We start from the raw sequence: 20,475 nt of genomic DNA on the forward strand, positions 1-20,475 counted from the left end.
ACTTCCTCACTGAATTGTCCAAGAAAATCTGGGTGCACTAACAGTGTGACATTCTGCTGACCAGAAGCCATTTGACAAGATTAGGCAGCTACCTAGGGCAGCAGCTTTTAGGGGACAGCAAAGAACAGCTGCAGTCAAAATAGGTCCTGATAGTCATGCAAACTCAAAGAACCATCAGCAAGCACTTTAACCTGCATTTTATAGGATTTGTGTGTGTTGATCGTGACTGTTGAAATTAATTATGAAAATCTCAGGGGGATGGAGCGGCAGGCAGGGAGCACAGAAGTTAAAGGGGATTGGGTGGGGGGGTATAAGGCTGAAGGTTCAACCAGGGTGACCACTACTCTTGCACCAGCTCTAACAAGAACAACCAAACAACAATTAAGTACTTATGCAAGAGTTAGTATAATTCTAAATGACACTATTCCAAAGCCACAAAAAATGTGAAACAACATCACAAATGTGGTTTCTCCTTTTATTAACAGAAATGGAACAAGCTGACACTGAACAATGAACTAGGGCATCTCAGAACTCTGATATGTTATTGGCTTCTTCCTCCTCCCCCCAGTCTGCTCTGAGCCACATAATCAAAGTCCAAACTTATTCCATTACAAGGCTACTGCATTTAACTGGAAGTTTGCCAGGAAGCTCTCAGCTATAAAAATCCATCAAAGTCCTGTCTGGCAGCACCTCAGAATTACTGCAGCCACACAAAATGGGATTTTGTGCAGCTTCCTGTGAATTCATCTTCCACCTGGAATGGTCTTTGTTTTGTAGTTTACAAAAGGTAATAAAGACGTCAGATTCTGTCCATATAAAAACTGAAACGAGAAAAATAAACAGTTGAGAGAATAACATATCGAGCTCTACTAGTGAAGTTATAGAATGAATTCACATGGCTGCAATCTCCCTTTCAAAAGTCTGTAGTAGTATTCACGGATGTGGAGTCAGTAGACATCCACCTCTGACCACAGCCCTGGTGCTATTGGAGAAACCCAACAGTGGTCAAGTTAACAGTGAACCATGGTCACCTGTTTCATTCAGCCCAGTGAACACTGACAGCCAGGCTTGGCCTGGATTGAAACTTGCAAATGTCACTGGGCAGACAACTAGCTGCTTCATACCTTTTCTCCCATCTTTAAACAGAAAATGTGCAGCAGAGCTTCACAGGTGCTCAAATGACTACTATCAAACCTCCTGCTCTCTGAAGGGTTTATGAGATGTGGGTTTGTGGAGTCTAATACCTCTTATGAAGGAGTAGCCTAATTTATTTATTTATTTGTGACATTTATATCCCAAGTTTGAGTTCAATGTGGCTTACAATAAAACAGTATAGGATACATAACAATGAATAATGCATAAGAAAGTAATTTGTTGCATGAATCCAATATCATAAACATACTGGTATAGATAGCTATGGATGTTTGACATTTAGAAAAGCTAATGGTTAGTGCAGTGGCCTAAAAAGCAGGGGAACTGGGTTTGAATCCCACTGCAGCTCCTTGTGACTCTGGGCAAGTCACGTAACCCTCCACTGCCCCAGGTCCAAAAAAAAAAAAAAAAAGTACCTGTATATAATATGTAAACCGCTTTGATCGTAACCACAGAAAGGCAGAATAGCAAATCCTTTTATATTTGATGTCCCATCCATACCAAATTTTCAGGATATAGCAGGAGTGGGATTTCGCTCAGAACTCTGCATATGTGCAGCGTGGAAAGTAGGCTCCTTTTAATTTTGGATGGAAATTATTACTATATTTTATTATAAAAAGTAGCTATAAATCCTGTATACACAAAACTATTATTGAAGTAAAGATATTTGTTGTGGGTTTCTCCTTATATATAGTGCCTATACAACATAAGTTGGTCAAAGCAGTTAGCAAAAATAAATGTCCAGCTACAAAGTGAAATCACATCCTGTCCAGTAGGGGAAGCCAGCTCCTTAAACCTTAACTTGGATAGAGTCCTACATGGTAGCAGCTCTCCTGTAGGGATGACTGATGCCAACTAAGGATGCTCTCTGACTAAATGTGTCACACTATTCTAATTAACCCAAAGGCAGTTTCCAGGATGGAACTGTTTTTTTGCAATACAGATTGCTGTCATTAAAGTACATCACATTAACCTGTAGCAAACAGGTCGCAGATATATATATGAAAGAGAGTGCTATAAATCTGAACCCACCTCTTTCTTCTGTCCACAGACAACAGGGATGCAACACTGGCTAAAAAAAAGTAGGAGGTGAAGGGTTTTATCATTACTTTATGATTTTTTTTTCATTTACTTCTGTGATAATAGTACTACACTGAAATACTTTATAACCCCTACTACTACAATGTATTTCCATAGTGGTATTTGTACACAAACTCATTTAAGAGATAATCCATGCTTAATAGAGCTTACAAAGCTTACAATCTATTCAGGACAAATAAAAGAGAATGAAAAGTTTCATTTATTAAGGGAATTATTACATCATGGGTATTAAACAGGCAAATAAGGAATTAAGATTTAAACGCAGCCTCATAAGTTGGGATAATGTACCAACTCAGATGTATGAAGCAGCAAGACAGAAGGAAGAAGTCAGTGATGGAAGAAAAGTGCATAGATAAGAATGACTTATTTGATGAGTGGAGTTTCTGGGGAGGGATGTCAGGAGAGGGGAGAGATGAGAGATACTGAGATGCAGCAGAGTGAATGCACTTGTAGGTCAGTAAGGAGAAGTTTGAACTGTATGCAGAAACAGATGGTAAGCCAATGAAGTGACTTGAGAGGAGGGGCTGGTGGAAGATAAGTCATGCAGCAGGGTTCTGAAGGAGAGAGATGGTTCAGTGGGAGATCTGCAAGAAACAGGTTACAGAAGTCGAAGCTGAAGTTGATGAAAGTGTGGATAAGGATTTTGGTACTGTGTTCAGAAAGGAAGGGGCTAAACACATCTCAAAGATCTTCTAACATTATTTGTGTAAACAGAGTAACCTAACACTGAAAGAAAGACAGTTCACCTCGAAAGTTTAACTTTCTAGTGTGCTCTTAAGGGTAAACTGAGCATCCCAGGATCATAAACGGGACAGTCTTGTGCTGAACTTCTAGTCCTGTTTTTACTGATTTTATTTTTTTTTTTTGTGGGTAACATACCTCTAGGCCTATATGACTCTCTCCTGATGAAGCCCCAGCTAGTCAAGTATTCAGTAGGATCACAACGGCCAGTGTATATACACATTTATCTCCTATGTATCCATCATGGATATCCTGAAAACCCACCTGCATGGACATCAGAGGACAGGTATGGCAACTACTGGTCTAGTTGAAAATCCCTCTTCAGTTGTCTTCTATTGTGAACTAATCACCCATGGCAGAGCTTTGGCACAATGGGGTATTTACACACTTGATAATACGGGAACAATACTGAAAGAAGCATTTCCAGTAAATCCAGCTATGCTATGACCTTCAGAGACAACAACTCAGCATTTCTTTAAGGGAAAGGGAATGGGACTTTAGATAAACTGTCTTTCTGTTGTTTTTGCAACTACATTCAAAGTGGTTTACATTGTATATACAGGCACTTCTTTGTACCTGGGGCAATGGAGGGTTAAGTGACTTGCCTAGTCACAAGGAGCTGCAATGGGAATCAAACCCAGTTCCCCATGATCAAAGTCCGCTACATTAACCAGTAGGCTACACTTCCACCTATTCTTGCAGCCTTTACAAAACGTTTCACCCATAAAATAAATAAATAAATAGTGACATAACATTGCTAGTATTTATTGCTAAATTAAAAGAAATTTCACAGAGAAACTGCAATCAGCTATACAACATAAAACACCCTGAAGAAAAATGCATCTCCAGCACTTCCACGCATAGCCCACAAGAAATGTCAGGTGACCTGAAAACAAAAACAGATTAACCCATAAAATCAATCATACTCTCAGCACACAAAGTACTGCCAAAAAACTACCAATTGCAGGTAAGGGGGTGAAACATCTCAACTATCTTGGTGGGTTTCCTGGCTCAGTATAAAAAAGGTGGCTCAAAACACCATCTTCCTTTCTATAGAATGATCAGACACTTCAAGAAAAAGGGCATCCCCAGGGCAGAAGCTCTGCTTCCTAACAAAAGAGATATCAATACAGAAAGAACATGTATCCTACAGCCATGGAACAATACAAGCCTCTCTACAAAAACTAATTTTAGCACTCTAGCCACGTCAGAGGAGGCCGCTGCAGTAGCTCTACTGGTGGTCTCCTAGATAGAGCAAGTCAGCTGCTCTGTTGGAGACCTAACACAGTGTTTCTCAAGTCGGTCCTGGAGTACCCCCTTGCTGGTCAGGTTTTCAAGCTATCTGTAATGAATACGCATAAAAGAGATCGGCATATAATAGAGGCAGTGTATGCAAATCAATCTCATGTATATTCATTGTGGATATCCTGAAAACCTGACCAGCATGGGGGTACTCCAGGACCAACTTGGGAAACACTGCTCTAACACATCTAATCCTCCTGAAGGTAAGCAGCCTTAGTGACAACTGGGAGTCCATCTAGATTCAGATACAAAATACCACTACTACTTATTTCTAAAGCGCTACTAGACGTACGCGTGCTGCACACTTGAACAATCTAATTAGGACAGACAAACAGGACAAACAAGAGATAAGGAAATATTAAAGTGAGGATGATAAAATAAGGGTTCTGAACAAGTGAATAAGGGTTAGGAGTGAAAAGCAGCATCAAAAAGGTGGGCTTTTAGCTTAGATTTGAAGACGGCCAGAGATGGAGCTTGACGTATCAGCTCAGGAAGTCTATTCCAGGCATATGGTGCAGCAAGATAAAAAGAACGGAGTCTGGAGTTAGTGGTGGAGGAGAAGGGTGCAGATAAGAGAGATTTACCCAGTGAATGGAGTTCCCGGGGAGGAATGCAGGGAGAGATGAGAGTGGAGAGGTACTGAGGAGCTGCAGAGTGAATGCACTTATAGGTCAATAAGAGGAGTTTGAACTGTATGCGGAAATGGATAGGAAACCAGTGAAGTGACTTGAGGAGAGGGCTAATATGAGCATAAGGACACTGGCGGAATATTAGTTGTGCAGCAGAATTTTGAACCGATTGAGGAGGAGAGAGATGGCTAAGTGGGAGACCTGTGAGAAGCAAGTTGCAATAGTCTAATCGAGAGGTGATAAGAGTGTGGATGAGGGTTCTGGTAGTGTGCTCAGAAAGGAAAGGGCGAATTTTGCTGATATTATAGAGAAAGAAACGACAGGTTTTAGCAGTCTGCTGAATATGTGCAGAGAAGGAGAGGGAGGAGTCAAAGATGACCCCAAGGTTATGAGCTGATGAGACAGGAAGGATGAGAGTTATCCACAGAAATAGAGAATGGGGGAGGAGGAGAGGTTGGTTTAGGGGGAAAGATGAGAAGCTCAGTCTTGGTCATGTTTAGTTTCAGATGTTGCTGAGACATCCAGGCAGCAATGTCAGACTGATACTTTGGCCTGGATTTCGGCTGAGATTTCTGGTGTGGAGAGGTAGATTTGGGAGTGATCAGCATAAAGATGATACTGAAAACCATGGGATGGGATCAGAGTACCTAGGGAAGAAGTATAGATGGAGAAAAGAAGAGGTCCCAGGACAGATCCCTGAGGTACACCAACTGACAGTGGGATAGAAGTAGAGGAGGCTCCACTAGAGTATTCACTAAAGGTACGTTGGGAGAGATAAGAACAGAGCCCTGAAATCCAAGTGAGGAGAGCGTATCAAGGAGTAGGCTGTGATCAAGTGTCAAAAGCAGCAGATAGATTGAGAAGGATGAGAATAGAATAGAGACCTTTGGATCTGGCCAGGAACAGATCAATGGAGACTTTATCAAGTGCTGTTTCAGTTGAATAAAGGGGGCGAAAGCCAGATTGAAGTGGATCAAGAATAGCTTGAGATGAAAGAAAGTCAAGGCAACGGCGGTGAACAGCACGTTCTAGTATCTTGGATAGGAAAGGGAGGAGGGAGATGGGGCGATAGTTGGAAGGACAGGTAGGGTCCAATGAAGGTTTTTTAAGGAGTGGTGTGACTACAGCATGTTTGAAGGCATCAGGAACAGTCGCAGTGGACAGTGAAAGACTGAGGATATGACAGATAAAAGGGATGACAGTAGGAGAGATAGTGTTAAGTAGATGGGTGGGAATAGGATCAGAGGAACAGGTAGTTTAGTTTCGAAAGCCGATTTTGGGTGCCTCCAACTGCAGTCTGTCGCGGGAACGAACAAAGTTGACGGGGGCGTCGGAGGCGTGGTGAAGGCGGGACTGGGGCGTGTTTATCGGCCGAGGAGAGCTGGGCGCCTTCGGCTGATAATGGAAAAAAGAAGGGCGGCAGTAGCGAGAATTTGGGCCGCTTTTTTTGGACCCTTTTTTTTCACGAACAAGTCCACAAAAAGTGCCCCAACTGCCCAGATGACCACTGGAGGGAATCGGGGATGACCTCCCCCGACTCCCTCAGTGGTCACTAACCCCCTCCCACCAAAATAAAAAGAACTTAAAAAACTTTTTTTTGCCAGCCTCTATGCCAGCCTCAAATGTCATACCCAGCTCCATCACAGCAGCATGCAGGTCCCTACAGCAGTTGTTAGTGGGTGCAGTGGACTTCAGGCAGGTGGACCCAGGCCCATCCCCCCCCCCCCCTACCTGTTACACTTGTGCTGGTAAATGGGAGCCCTCCAAACTGCCCCCAAAACCCACTGTACCCACATCTAGGTGCCCCCCTTCACCCATAAGTGCTATGGTAATGGTGTAGAGTTGTGGGCAGTGGGTTTTGGGGGGGGGGGATTTGGGGGGCTCAGCACCCAAGGTAAGGGAGCTATGGACTTGGGAGGTATTTTAATTTTTTTTTAAACTTTTTACAAGTGCCCCCTAGGGTGCCCAGTTGGTGTCCTGGCATGTGAGGGGGACCAGTGCACTACAAATCCTGGCCCCTCCCATGACCAAATGCCTTGGAGTTGTTCGTTTTTGAGCTGGGCGGCTTCGGTTTCCATTATCGCTGAAAACAGATACTGCCCAGCTCAAATCCGCCCAAATCCGATGCATTTGCCCGGCACCAACCGTATTATCGAAACAAAAGATGGACGCCCATCTTTTTCGAAAATACGGTCTGTCCCACCCCTTCGCGGACCCGTCCTCGGAGATAGTCACCCATGGAGATGGGCATCCGCGTTCGATTATGCCCCTCCAAGTAACTGCTCTTAATTTTCACAAAAAGCTGGAAGAACACTCAGGGTCATGCCAGTCTACTTCCTGGACAGCCTTTAGTGATGTCTGATTATTTCTACTTTTATATGATTTGTCAGAAAATGTCAAGGAGTTAATTCAGTTACTATGCACTGAAATCACTGATTTTTTTTGTAGTGCACAGTTATAATAGCAAAACTCATCCTGGAGAAGACCAATTATCACCTTCTTACCTTCTTGCATTCACCCTTCAATATAATATTCATACATAGATCCCAACCCACAGCAGCAAGAAGAGGACCCCAAAGCCCATGAACAGCGAGGCCACCAGGGAGATGAGCAGCTCCTTGTAGATGTCCCGTGTGTATTTAGTGGAGGTGACTTCATAGCTTGGACAAAACGTTAAGGACAAAATTTTTAAAATACACAGAGCCACATTCAGACAGAAGAGAATAAGAATTAATATTTCAAAAAAGCCTGTCCAAGGAAGTAGTTAACATTTTTTAGGTAAAACAGACCACAGATTTACATCAGATAGGAATACAGATGATTCAAATCGGGGACTGTCAGTATAAAAACACGAAATGAGCTATCCTCAGTCAAATTAAGGTCCATTGAGACCGCCATCCTATCTCCGACAGATACCAAAAGGTAGAACAGCTCCTTATAGCTTGTTTTGAGAGGTAAGCAATGGCTTTCCCAAGACTACCTAAGTTTTTACAGATTTTTCCTCCAGAAACTTGGCCAAACTTCTTTTGAACTTTGCGGTGTTAGTCACTTTGACCATTTCCTCTGGCAACAGATTCTCCAGCTTAATTGTGGAATTAATCTGTTCTTATAGCTTCTTTAATGAAAAAATCCCCAGCCCACTCCGTACTTCAGTTACTGTACTGCTCATAACTCTGATCTACACCCCACTTTATCCAGAAGAGAACTTAAAGCAGATTACATGTAATCATATATAAAACAAAACTTCAACATACAACAAACAGAATAAAATATCCTATATCATTAAATGCAATTCCTATTCAATCCTGAGCTCTTCTCTCCTCTCCCCCAAACAATATAAGCAGTATTGCTATCACTAGCTTCTTATCCTTTTGGCTTGTTGGTGACAACATGGGAGGGGGGCAGATGCTTTGGCAACATTAGGGACCAGTAGAAGAATGGGGGGGGGGGGGGGGGGGGGAAGTTCACAGCAGGCTACCAGCTGACACAGTGTTCTCTCTCATCACCCCCATGGAATCAGGCATGCTCAACATTCTTGCTTCAAAAGGCAAGTTATTTACTCAACACAACTCAATGTTGAGTCAATAATTTCTAGAGAGAGTAATGCCAGACCAAGACCAGCACTGAGGGATACAAAAACACACCCTCAGGCTCTCTTGGAAACAGTCAAAAAGCCAGAACTGAACATGTGGTAAAACATGTGAAGTCAATGCTTTATACTAACCAGGACACACTGTAATCTGTCGTTCCATACATCCATGATTGGCTTCTAATTTGAAAAAAAAATAGAAAATATAGCTGAGCTGATGGCTCAGTGATTCTGCTGAGCATCAAGAAGTAAGAAATCCTGAATCTGGCTTCTGTTATTCAAACCAGTAAAGGATGGGGAGGTAGTGTTCCTCATCCAGCAGAGGACCAAGTCCCAGCCACTATGAAAATGCAACATCTGACAACTGAACAGGATGAAGGTATAGCATCGTCAGAGGGAGTCATGGTCCGTGGTCTCAGCGGCTGGTCTAGAGAAGAGAGTTAAAAATGGGAAACCAACCCAGATTGCTGCAAAGGAAAGTTTGAGGACCATAAGTCCAAATGGGACAGGAGAAAACTGCTGGGCATAAAAAACTAACAAAACGCATGCTTGTAAGTTGGACGCCATGGAGGCAATTCTATAACTTGGTGCCTCAATGATGTGCACTGAGTGCCAACTCTATAACGACATCTGGGTACAACTAAGCAGTTATAGAATACTAGCATAAAGTCCCATTGGCTTGCCAAACTTTAGGCATGACCACCTATGCCAGGCCAATGGCTGGCATAAGTTGGTGCACGTGCAACGTGCGTAACACAGCATTCTATAAGTTGTACATATCGCTCGGTGACACCTATGGCATACACCCCTCTTGCAGTTACACACTATAGAACTTGTGTGCTACCTTATAGAAAAGCACGCAATTAAGGCGCCACTTATACATGCAAGACAAGATTAGCTGCACACGCTCAGTTACAAAATTGCCCTGCATGTTTATTATCCTTACACAAGGGGAACAAAAAGTCCAGAAGAATTTGTTTTACAAAATAAAAATAATTGTGAAATTGTATTTTTTCTACACGAGTCAAAATATCACAAACTGAAATCCCATCATTCAGTAAATATTTATTATCGAAGCAGTTCCTCAAGGGAGCACAGTGTTTTATATCCAGATTTTACCAGATCATTTAAATCCAATGTGAACAGAAAAACCATAGTTAACACCCAGATTATGGGCAAAATATTGGTTTGTAAATCAAAGATCTCAATCTTTTGGTTAACAATTTTACTGACAAATAGAGCGGACAAGACATCTAGATCTCAGCATTCTTATTTCAGGACACAACTCCCATCAATACTGTGTCACAACAGAAAACATCAAAAAGAGGAGTACTGAGGAGTTAGAACAACAGTGGCCACATAGCAAGCTCAGAGCATGACCTTTCATCAGTACAATGATACTAAAATGCTCCCCAAACACATCCTAATCTTCGAGGCCCAGCCAAATCAATGAGAACAAATCTATTCAAGCAGCAGAGAAAGGATACACAAAGAACCAAGCAGTGAAGAACATGCCAATAGCCAGCAACACCACAGTGAGGTGAGGAAAGACAGCTGGATTCACCGGACTGGTGTATCTGCTCATGGCCTCGAGCTCCTGAGAAGAGAAAACACACAAAGACTTGGTGATTTATTGCAGCAAAGTAGAGTAAATTACAACTAGGCAGCCCCTGCAGAATAGGGGAGCCTCATATATGTACCTATATCTTCTGAAGGTGCATTCCTTCCCTCCCTCCCCACACACACTCGGAGTTTCTTGATACTTTACTTGGTGGCTCTCCATTTGAGCTTCTACCACTGTCATAATAGGGAAGTTAATGAAACCCACTTTGGGAGAATGGTAGTGAACAGGATTACAGGAACAGTCAGACCAAGTGATTGCTCTAATTTTCACCAAAAGATGGAAGAAAACTCAGGGTCATGAGTTTCCAGATGCTAGTCTATAAGAAATCTACTTCCTGGATGGCCTTTGGTGATGTCAGATGATTTCTGCTTTTATATGACTAGTCAGAGAATGTCAAGGAGCTAATGATTCAGTTAATATGCACTGAAATCACTGTTACCTTTGTGGAACAATTTAATCCTGGAGAAAATTGGGTTCTCTGTAAGTTCTGATACTTAAGCAAGGATCAACAAACCAGGGATGTAATATCCCATCATAGAAGAGACTCGCCGCCTCCTCAAACTCAATTGGCACCAGGGCTGGGACCATGACCTACAGACACCGTGAAGGTAATTTTATAACAGAACACCTAGGAGGGTAAGAAGATGCCTACTTTTCTTGATAAAATATTAGTGTAAATGGCACAACACACATATACATTGCAGGTGCAACATTTACACCAGCCCTAGATCTCTGCCCAAACTCCACCCCTGTATACACACACCAAAGTATGTGGATCATATTAAAACACATACTTTTACACCACCTATATTTAAATGACTAAAACTACCTACAAAGTAGGTGCATATGTCACCACATACTGTATGCACCTCCTTATAAAAACAAATCACCTTTTATTTGTGCTGATATGGTCCACTGCCTGTTAATCTGGCACAAACTTAATCTCTAACTTCCTATAATGCTACTAGAAATTCTACCCAATAATCCCTGCTCTCTAGAGCCTAAAGACTTTTTGGTTTATTTGAATTTGCTATACCACTTTCCATAAAGCTTGACAAAGCAATGTACAATACAAATGATAAAGAAATGAGAAGGGAACTCCATTCATATAAAAAAGTAATGCCAGACACACAAACACTCATCAAACTTAAAATCTTCAAGACTCAACCTTGTAGTTTAGAGACATGTTGCTAACATACATTGTTAAACTGTCTGATCGGTATCTTATTTTGAAGATTTTATGATTTCATTTTGGGATATCTTTCATGGGTGTGTCAATCATACATGACTATGGTGATTTCATTTTACTCCAGTATTTTAAACAGACATGGCTTAAAGGTGTATTTATATTTCTTGCATCAATTTATGAAAAGGATCATTTTCAAACCATTTGTAAGAGTGCTTTATCCCTGGACATTAGCATTTCCAAAAGAATATTCAGAGGAGGTATAAACCATACCTTATCAGTTCATCAGGAGGCTCTTAAATAAACTGGATGGGCTGAGGATAGGACCCGAAGTGGTGAACTGGATTGGGAACTGGTTGACGGACAGACGCCAGAGGGTGGTGGTGAATGGAATTCACTCGGAGGAGGGAAAGGTGAGTAGTAGAGTGCCTCAGGGATCGGTGCTGGGGCCGATTCTGTTCAATATATTTGTGAGTGACATTGCCAAAGAGTTAGAAGGTAAAGTTTGCCTATTTGCGGATGATACTAAGATCTGTAACAGAGTGGACACCCGGGAGGGAGTGGAAAACATGAAAAAGGAATTGAGGAAGCTAGAAGAATGGTCCAAGGTTTGGCAATTAAAATTCAATGCGAAGAAATGCAAAGTGATGCACTTAGGGAACAGAAATCCACGGGAGACGTATGTGTTAGGCGGGGAGAGTCTGATAGGGCGGAGAAAGGGATCTTGGGGTGATAGTATCTGAGGATTTGAAGGCGACGAAACAGTGTGACAAGGCGGTGGCCGTAGCTAGAAGGTTGTTAGGCTGTATAGAGAGAGGTGTGACCAGCAGAAGAAAGGGGGGTGTTGATGCCCCTGTATAAGTCGTTGGTGAGGCCCCACCTGGAGTATTGTGTTCAGTTCTGGAGGCCGTATCTTGTTAAGGATGTAAAAAGAATTGAAGCGGTGCAAAGAAAAGCTACGAAAATGGTATGGGATTTGCGTTACAAGACGTATGAGGAGAGACTTTATGAACTAAACATGTATACTCTGGAGGAAAGAAGAAGCAGGGGTGATATGATACAGACATTCAAATATTTGAAAGGTATTAATCCACAAACGAACCTTTTCCGGAGATGGGAAGTTGGTAGAACGAGAGGACATGAAATGAGATTGAAGGGGGGCAGACTCAAGAAAAATGTTAGGAAGTATTTTTTCACGGAAAGAGTAGTGGATGCTTGGAGAATGCTCTCCTGCTGGAGGTGGTGGAAATGAAAACGGTAACGGAATTCAAACCTGCGTGGGATAAGCATAAAGGAATCCTGTGCAGAAGGAATGGATCCTCAGGAGCTTAGTCAAGATCAGGAGGCGGGGCTGGTGGTTGGGGGGCGGGGATAGTGCTGGGCAGACTTGTACGGTCTGTGCCAGAGCCGGTGGTTGGAGGCGGGGATAGTGCTGAGCAGACTTATAATGTCTGTGCCAGAGATGGTGGTGGGAGGCGGGGCTGGTGGTTGGGAGGCGGGGATAGTGCTGGGCAGACTTATACGGTCTGTGCCCTGAAGAACACAGGTACAAATCAAAGTAGGGTATACACAAAAATTAGCACATATGAGTTATCTTGTTGGGCAGACTGGATGGACCGTGCAGGTCCTTTTCTGCCGTCATCTACTATGTTACCAGTTCATCCCAGGAAAATATGCCTCTTACACAATCATGGCCAGGTTAAACATTTAGGAACAATTTAGAGTAAGTAAATCAATTTGTCATAATGACATTCCGAACAGCCTGCTGACAGAAAAATATAATTTTGAGAATAGATGTAATTTATTCATTTATTTGATTACACCAAGAATCCGAGGGAACGGTACAGTATAGGGGGTGAAGTGCTTCAGTGTACGAAGGAAGAGTGGGACTTGGGGGTGACTGTGTCTGATGATCTCAAAGCTTCCAAACAGGTAGAAAAAGCGACGGCCAAAGCCAGAAGGATGCTTGGGTGCATAAAGAGAGGCATGACCAGCAGGAAAAAGGAGGTGATAGTGCCGTTGTATAAGTCTCTGGTGAGGCCCCATTTGGCGTACTGCATGCAATTCTGGAGACCGCACCTACGGAAAGATATAAACAGGATGGAGTTGGTCCAGAGGGCGGCTAAAAAATTAGTAAGCGGTCTTGAACGTAAAAATTATAGGGGCAGGCTTATGAACCTCAACATGTATACGCTGGAAGACAGGAGGGAAAGAGGAGACATGATAGAGAAGTTTAAATATCTCAAGCGCATTTATGTACAGGAAGAGATCCTTTTTCAAATGAAGGAGAGCTCTGGAATGAGGGGGCATACGACAAAGTTAAGAGGGAATAGGCTTAGGAGTAACCTAAGGAAGTATTATTTCACAGAAAGGGTGGTGGAGGCGTGGAATAGCCTCCTGGTGGAGGTGGTGGATTCGAGGACTGTTCCAGAATTTAAAAAGGCATGGGATAAGCATGTGGGATCACTTAGGAACACGAAGAATTATGGGTTTGAGAGGATGGGCAGACTGGATGGGTCATATGGCCTTTATCTGCTGTCATGTTTCTATAACAAAAAATGTCTGCATACTTCAATTCATAGAACCAACACTGAAAACACTGGACTCTCACCTATTGTTTATGATCACATTGCTGATTATCATCTATTGTTTATGATCACATTGCTCCTACTCAAGGCAATCCTACAGCTATAAAGGGGCTTTTTTTTTTTTTTAAGTTATCCCGGCTCTATTATATGCTAAATGCAGCTTTTCACATCCTTCCATGTTGCTCTAGTACCTTCCTACTACATACCTGCAAAACTCTTGAAACACAAAACCCCCATCAACTCATAATCACACGCCCTTTTATTCCATTATACCACTCTTCAGGTCAAACACTTTCTCACGTTATTGGCCACATAGGTTAGTGACGTGAGAAAGTAAGAAGCCGATGCCAAAAGAGATGCGTATGAGAAAGAAGGCGAAAGTGGAAACAGACAAGACAAGCTAAGAAGCCCGATTCCAAAGTAATCAGGAAATATTTTTCATAGAAAAAGGCGGTGGATGCTTGGAATGCTCTCCCAGAGGAGGTGGTGGTGGAAGCTGCAAAGATAATGCTAGAATTCAAAAGGGAATGAAATAAACACGGAGGATCGTGGAACGAAGTACAGCGCATTTCTTCTGCTCGAAGCAACGGTGAAACACCTTTTGCGCCCGAGGGGCATGGAGCGGCACTTATAACCTTAAACCCACTTGTGGGCAGACTGGATATCTGCTGAAAAGAGTGAGACCCGGAAAACCCTTTATTTCTTCTACAGTGACAAGTGACATTTCCTCTCCACACAGAGATAAGCGAGAGAGCGCTGCTAAAGGCAGTGGTGGCCACTACTGTGGCTCCCTCGGTTATCGTATCTTCTATCAAGGAAGCGGGGCCAGACGAAGGTTGGTAAGAGATTTGATGGGGGTGGGGCTGTACAAACTTCCCGGTAAAACTCACCATCTCCGCGCGCCGCTGTATCCACCGGAAAGCCACGTCTAACAGCCAGGCAGAGAAGTTCAGAGTTCAGACCAACGTCTTGTGGGAACAGGAAATGCCCGCAGAGCCCTCTGGGAGTCGTAGTCCTTCTTTTTGGGACGCCCCACGTGGAGACGCAAAGGACGCCGCGTGTTGGCATCACTGTGCAAGGCATGCCGGGACCCGCAGTCTTGCTGTCTTCTCATTTCGCGTAGTACAATGAGGGTATGTTGGAGGTTTGTTCTGTACTCCCAGGACCCTGAGAATGAGGTTTGAACTTTGAATCAACACAAACAGCTAAATTTTCAAGGGCTTCCTTCCCTGGACACTAGGGTAGAACTTGTGACACATATTTTGCTACAAATAAACTACAATTCCCATAATTTCTATAACAAAGTGTCCAGCAGGTTAAAACCTTTGCAGCCAGTCAGTGAATGGTCACATGTGATGTAACGTAGACGTAGTGCTGCGCGCGAATTATTAGCGGCGGGAACTGGAAGGGAGAAGAGAGGGGAGTTTTACGGAGACATCCTGAATCGTAGAGGGAGAAGAACGATACAACGTCCGAAAAATAGAGGTGAGAAAAGGAAGAGACACCTATAGAAGAGTCTGTGGAGAAAGGATTTGTAGAAGAGCATGAAGGGGGGAGGGGAGATGCATGTTCACAGGCGTTCCCGGTAATGGAGAAATATCTACCGTAGAGCTGAATGGGAGTGGGGGCGATGTCTATAGAAGAATCCAGGGAGGGGAAGGAGCAAGAGATATCCGATATGGAAGATAGGGAAGAAGAAACACCCAAATAAAGATCCCAAAAGGGAGAGAAAGTGAAAGACAACGAAAGGACTGGCGTAGAAGAGCTGGGGGAGGAGGAAGAGACATCCACAGAAGAGCCAGATGGGGGAAAGGAGGAAGAGACACCACAGAACATTCCTAAGTGGGGGAGAAAGGGAGACACCCACAAAAGAGCACAGAGATGTCTATAGAAGAGCCCTGGAGGCAAGGGAGGGGGGGTATGAAGAAGAAACGCCGACAGAAGTGCTGGCGGGGGGGGGGGGGGGGGAGAGCGGAAGCAGGAAGAGACATGCACAGAAGAGCTGGATTGGGGAAAGGAGAAGCCTACAAAAGAGCTGGGGGTGGGGGAGAATGACACATATGGGAGAGGGGGGGGGGGGGGGGGGGAGAGATGTCTCTCATTCTCCCAGACTGTTTTCCAGACATCTACAGAAGAAAGATGATAGGGAATAGAGCGAAGAAACATCTACAGAAGAGCATGGGAAGGGAAGAGACACTTCCAGAAGAGCCTGAGGTGAGGAGGGGGGAAGGAGAAAGAGAATATCCACAGAAGAGCCGTGGAGGAAGGAAAGAGGAAGACACCTACAAAAGAGCTTATGGGTGTGGGGAAAGGGGAAGAGGCACCCAAAGAAGAGCTGGGAGGAGTGAGGGCACGAAAGAGGCACCCACAAAAAAGTTGGGGGAGGGACGATACACCACAAAAGAGCCTTGGGTGACGGAGCCTTTTCAGAGTGAAATATTCGGAAGCTACAGGGCATTGTTTAATTTTAAAACATTACTTAAGTATGAGCATTTATTTGGCATTTATATTGCCTTTTTTGTATAGTGCCAAGGCTGTTTTCTGCTATAGGAATAGAAAAATTGAAAGTGTATTCTGTTTCCTACCTACAGGAGCAGTCTATCAAGAAATCACCTCATAACTTCATCCTTTTCACCTTACTTTCTTACAACCAGAATGGGAATTCAGGGACTGGCAAAACTTATCGCAGACGTGGCTCCCATCTCTATCAAGGAGAATGATATCAAGAACTACTTTGGAAGGAAAGTGGCCATTGATGCCTCGATGAGCATCTATCAGTTCCTGATTGCTGTGCGGCAAGATGGTAATGTTCTGCAGAATGAGGATGGTGAAACCACAAGTCACCTGATGGGCATGTTCTACCGCACTGTCCGCATGGTCGACAATGGCATCAAGCCAGTTTATGTATTTGATGGGAAACCACCACAGCTGAAATCTGGTGAGCTGGCTAAACGTACTGAAAGAAGGGCCGAGGCTGAAAAGCATTTGTTGGAGGCACAGGAAGCAGGTGATGTGGAGAGCATTGAAAAATTCAATAAGAGGTTAGTAAAGGTCACCAAGGAACATAATGAGGAGTGTAAAAAGCTGCTGAAGTTGATGGGGATCCCCTATCTAGAAGCTCCTTGTGAAGCTGAAGCTACTTGTGCTGCTCTGGTCAAAGCCGGCAAAGTCTATGCTGCTGCCACAGAGGATATGGATGCCCTGACTTTTGGTACACCACTGCTGCTGAGACACTTGACAGCAAGCGAAGCTAAGAAACTTCCTATACAGGAGTTCCACCTGAACCGAACCCTGCAGGAAATGGACATCACACAGGAGCAATTTGTTGACCTGTGCATCCTGTTGGGCAGTGACTACTGTGAGACAATCCGAGGGATTGGGCCTAAGCGAGCCATCGACCTGATTAAACAGCACAAAAGCATCGAGAAAATCCTGGAGCACCTTGACACCAAGAAGTACCCCGTTCCTGAGAACTGGCTCCACAAAGAAGCACGTGAGCTCTTCCTGAATCCTGAGGTGGCAAATACGGATACCATTGACCTGAAGTGGAGTGAGCCAGATGAGAATGGGCTGGTGGAGTTTATGTGCGGGGAGAAGCAATTCAATGAAGACCGTATCCGCAACGGAGCCAAGAAACTTGCAAAAAGACGGCAAGGCAGCACGCAAGGCCGACTAGACGACTTCTTCAAAGTGACCGGGTCTATCAGCTCCTCCAAACGGAAAGAACCAGAAGCAAAGGGCTCCACCAAAAAGAAAACAAAGACTGCTGGCAAATTCAAGAAAGGGAAATAAACACTGAAAAAATGCTTTCTCTGTTTACTTATTCATGCTTTTGATTTTGGAGATGGCCAATTGCTGATAAAAATCTAGTTTACTCCCAGAAATGACTGTTGTCTTCTTTATTAGATATTTAAAAAGTATATGTATATATAATGTGTATGTTTTACTTTAAATAAAGGTAAACATTTTGTAACAAAAGATGATTTTCGCTAACTGCCTCTGCTCTTGTTATGATTGGTGCTGTTCCTTGCATAATTGAGATTACACACTCTGGGCCAGATTCTATAAATGGCGCCAAAAGTGAGGTGCTGTTCAATAAATGGTGCTCTGGTTTGAGTGACTTTTGTTGATAGCAGCACGGATTTCCGCAACCAAAATTTACACCTGCTGGAACCTGGTGTAAATCCTGGCATGTGAGTTGGGCGTGGATCTCAGTTATTCTATAACACTGCACCTAAATCTTGTGAATGCCCCTATCCCACCCGTGCCCCTTACATTGCTATGCCCCCTTTTGAGTTGCACGCTTTCCAATTTAGGTGCCCATTGTTATAGAATAGTGCAGTTATAACTTGTGCCAATTAAGTGCTTGTTAATGCCAATAATTAAATCATTAGCACTCAACTAATTCTTTTGCATGTGAATCTGGGATTTGCACCCAATTTTAGGCGACCTTTATAGAATCCGGGGGACTATCCTTATAACATTCTTAAATTTGTAGAATACTGCCATCTACAGTAACTGCATTATTTTTCCTGCGTAAGGATTAAAGTGGTATAAAAAGTTCTGAAATAAATTATGTGCTAAAATGGCTTAAGGTATAATTGAGGGGTGCTCACAGAGGAGGGGTATAGATGGGTCTGCTATATACGCGTACAGCTTACAGTACTGTAATTTGAGTGTGTAAATGTTGCATTTATGCCAGCTGTAGACCTGATGTAAATGTGCGCACTTGCATTTAGATGCTCTGATGCCAACTTATGCTAGCATTTTATAAGGACACCTATGTGCATAAGAAGTGTCCTTATAGAATAGGCTCACTGCTTATGTTATTTGAGCACATAAATGGAAGCACCCCGGTTACAGAATGGCCTCCTATGACAAAACATTGCTTGCCAGACTTGCCTATTCGCTAATGAAAATATTGGTCAATAAAAGTTTACATTTTATGTCACACTGAAATTTACAAGACATCTGTGTTGCCAGCATCTACTGTTTCGTAGATTTCTGATCTGGTTTATAAAGGGAGAAATGTTATGAAGTCTGTTCTGTATGTATACAGGTTAAGGGCCGTATAAGCAGCTTTGGAAACTTCAAGAGACAACATTGTGCTAACACACAGATTGTAAGATTAGGGTTGGTTTTGGTTTTGCCTTCTTGTGGATCACCACTAGGTTGGATGTTAGACATAGCAACTTAAAAAGATTTTTCTTTTTGTGATAAGGCACATTCTTCCTGCTCCTTCAAGCTGAAATACAGTAAGAACCAACACTGGGCTCTTCTGTCATGAACACCTGAGCTTGTTTCTCATATATCTAGGCTTTCAGTGGCATTCCTAGGCTATGCAGTAGGGCTTCTTCCAGAAGGCTACAATTAGGGATCCTAGAACTGGCCACCAACTATGACCCTTAAAAAAGGCCATAATACTCTTCCATTCCCAAGGGCTGTGAACACAGCCTCTGCAGCATCCCCAGCCACTAGACTTGTAATCTCCCTGCAGCAAGGTTATGTTGCTCTGTAAGCTGTGGACTCCAGCTTTTTGACAATAACCCTTTTCAATCTGATACTTCTGAAATCCTGAAAATTGTTTTATTAAAATAAAAAAATCCAGCAGGACAAATTTAATGTTAAATATTTTTCTTCAGGGATGGAGTGGAAGAATTGCTTAATGGTTAGTAGGGAACTGGGTTCAATTCTCACTGAAGCTCCCTATGACCCTGGGTAAGTCACTTAATAAACTTACCCCCTTCCCCTATTTACAATGCCATGCTAGTGGCTGCCAGTGCACCAATGCCAGTGTCACTGAATATGACTGGTTAGTACCTAAGCTGAAACCAACTATTTTGTGGGTGGTCCGAGGTGGACTCAGCACTTACGCGATTAAGCGCAGATCTGCTTAATTGCATAAGGTAACTGCATAAAAGGACTGCCTAAAACACAGTCCTCTATGTGGTTAAGCAGTTATCCACGTAAGTTTTAACTGGTCGTGTATGCCAGGATATTGCTTGCCAGTCCCAGACTATCTGGGGATAAAGCCTGCAGCCACCAAAAAAATGCTGACCATCGCCAACTGAATAAATCTACCACTGAGTTATCCCCCACCCCACATAAATTGTGCCTTTTTTTCTCCCTCTGGGTTAAAGTGCCAAATTGATGTCTGTCTTGACTGCTTGCCTATAACAATTAGGTACTACAAAGAAATTCTGCATCCTTCCTTGCTACAGAAATGTGCAGCATATGAGGGGCTATTAAGTTCCAAGAAAATAAATTCTGAAACATTACTATGGTCAATTTAAAGGGATTTGGATTTAGGTTACACTCTCGATAGCTCAAGGTGAGTTACAGGCAGGCACCATACATACTTAATCATACTGGGGGGGGGGGGGGGGGGGGGGGGGGTTCTGCTTTTCTCCTCTTTAACTTTGATATTTTGGGGTTTCTTTCTGTTTTAGATTGTACACCGCTTTGATTTTATCATTGAGAGGCTAACTTAGCAAGAACTCAATAAACTGAACTAAACTGCAGATAGGGCAAGGCGAACAGGAAACAATCCAAAGAAAAAAGCC

The 20,475-nt window shown here is 43.2% G+C and overlaps 2 protein-coding genes across 7 annotated transcripts; one reads left to right on the forward strand and one right to left on the reverse strand.

The window, feature by feature from the left end:
* Positions 1 to 461: 461 nt before the first annotated feature.
* TMEM258 (transmembrane protein 258) lies at positions 462 to 14,900 on the reverse strand. Of its 2 annotated transcripts, XR_003941944.1 has the most exons (5): positions 14,803 to 14,900; positions 10,002 to 10,111; positions 7,430 to 7,585; positions 2,185 to 2,224; positions 462 to 821 (listed from the first exon to the last, which is right to left on the reverse strand). XR_003941944.1 is itself a non-coding variant. In XM_030201179.1 (4 exons), the coding sequence occupies exons 1-3, from the start codon at positions 14,803 to 14,805 to the stop codon at positions 7,459 to 7,461; spliced, it is 240 nt and encodes a 79-aa protein (XP_030057039.1). In that variant the 5' UTR covers positions 14,806 to 14,898; the 3' UTR covers positions 462 to 821; positions 7,430 to 7,458. The 2 variants fall into 2 exon arrangements, 1 of the variants encoding a protein (XP_030057039.1); XM_030201179.1 differs by lacking the exon at positions 2,185 to 2,224 and having other exon boundaries at positions 14,803 to 14,898.
* FEN1 (flap structure-specific endonuclease 1) lies at positions 14,407 to 18,716 on the forward strand. 5 transcript variants are annotated; one of them, XM_030201176.1, is made up of 2 exons: positions 14,407 to 14,747; positions 16,504 to 18,715. In XM_030201176.1, exon 2 carries the CDS (start codon positions 16,568 to 16,570, stop codon positions 17,702 to 17,704), a length of 1,137 nt encoding a protein of 378 aa, XP_030057036.1. In that variant the 5' UTR covers positions 14,407 to 14,747; positions 16,504 to 16,567; the 3' UTR covers positions 17,705 to 18,715. The 5 variants fall into 5 exon arrangements, with proteins under 5 accessions (XP_030057036.1, XP_030057037.1, XP_030057034.1 ...); XM_030201177.1 differs by lacking the exon at positions 14,407 to 14,747 and adding an exon at positions 14,967 to 15,045; XM_030201174.1 differs by lacking the exon at positions 14,407 to 14,747 and adding an exon at positions 15,067 to 15,090.
* Positions 18,717 to 20,475: the final 1,759 nt, after the last annotated feature.

This window comes from Microcaecilia unicolor, chromosome 4 (genome assembly GCF_901765095.1).
Source record: "Microcaecilia unicolor chromosome 4, aMicUni1.1, whole genome shotgun sequence".
NCBI classification, from domain to species: domain Eukaryota; kingdom Metazoa; phylum Chordata; class Amphibia; order Gymnophiona; family Siphonopidae; genus Microcaecilia; species Microcaecilia unicolor.

Excerpts from the sequence above, each read along its gene's own strand:
- TMEM258 (XM_030201179.1), bottom strand. Across the intron at positions 7,586-10,001 it reads TTCACTGCTTGGTTCTTTGT|CTATGAAGTCACCTCCACTA; the intron begins GTATCCTTTCTC and ends GTTTTGTCCAAG.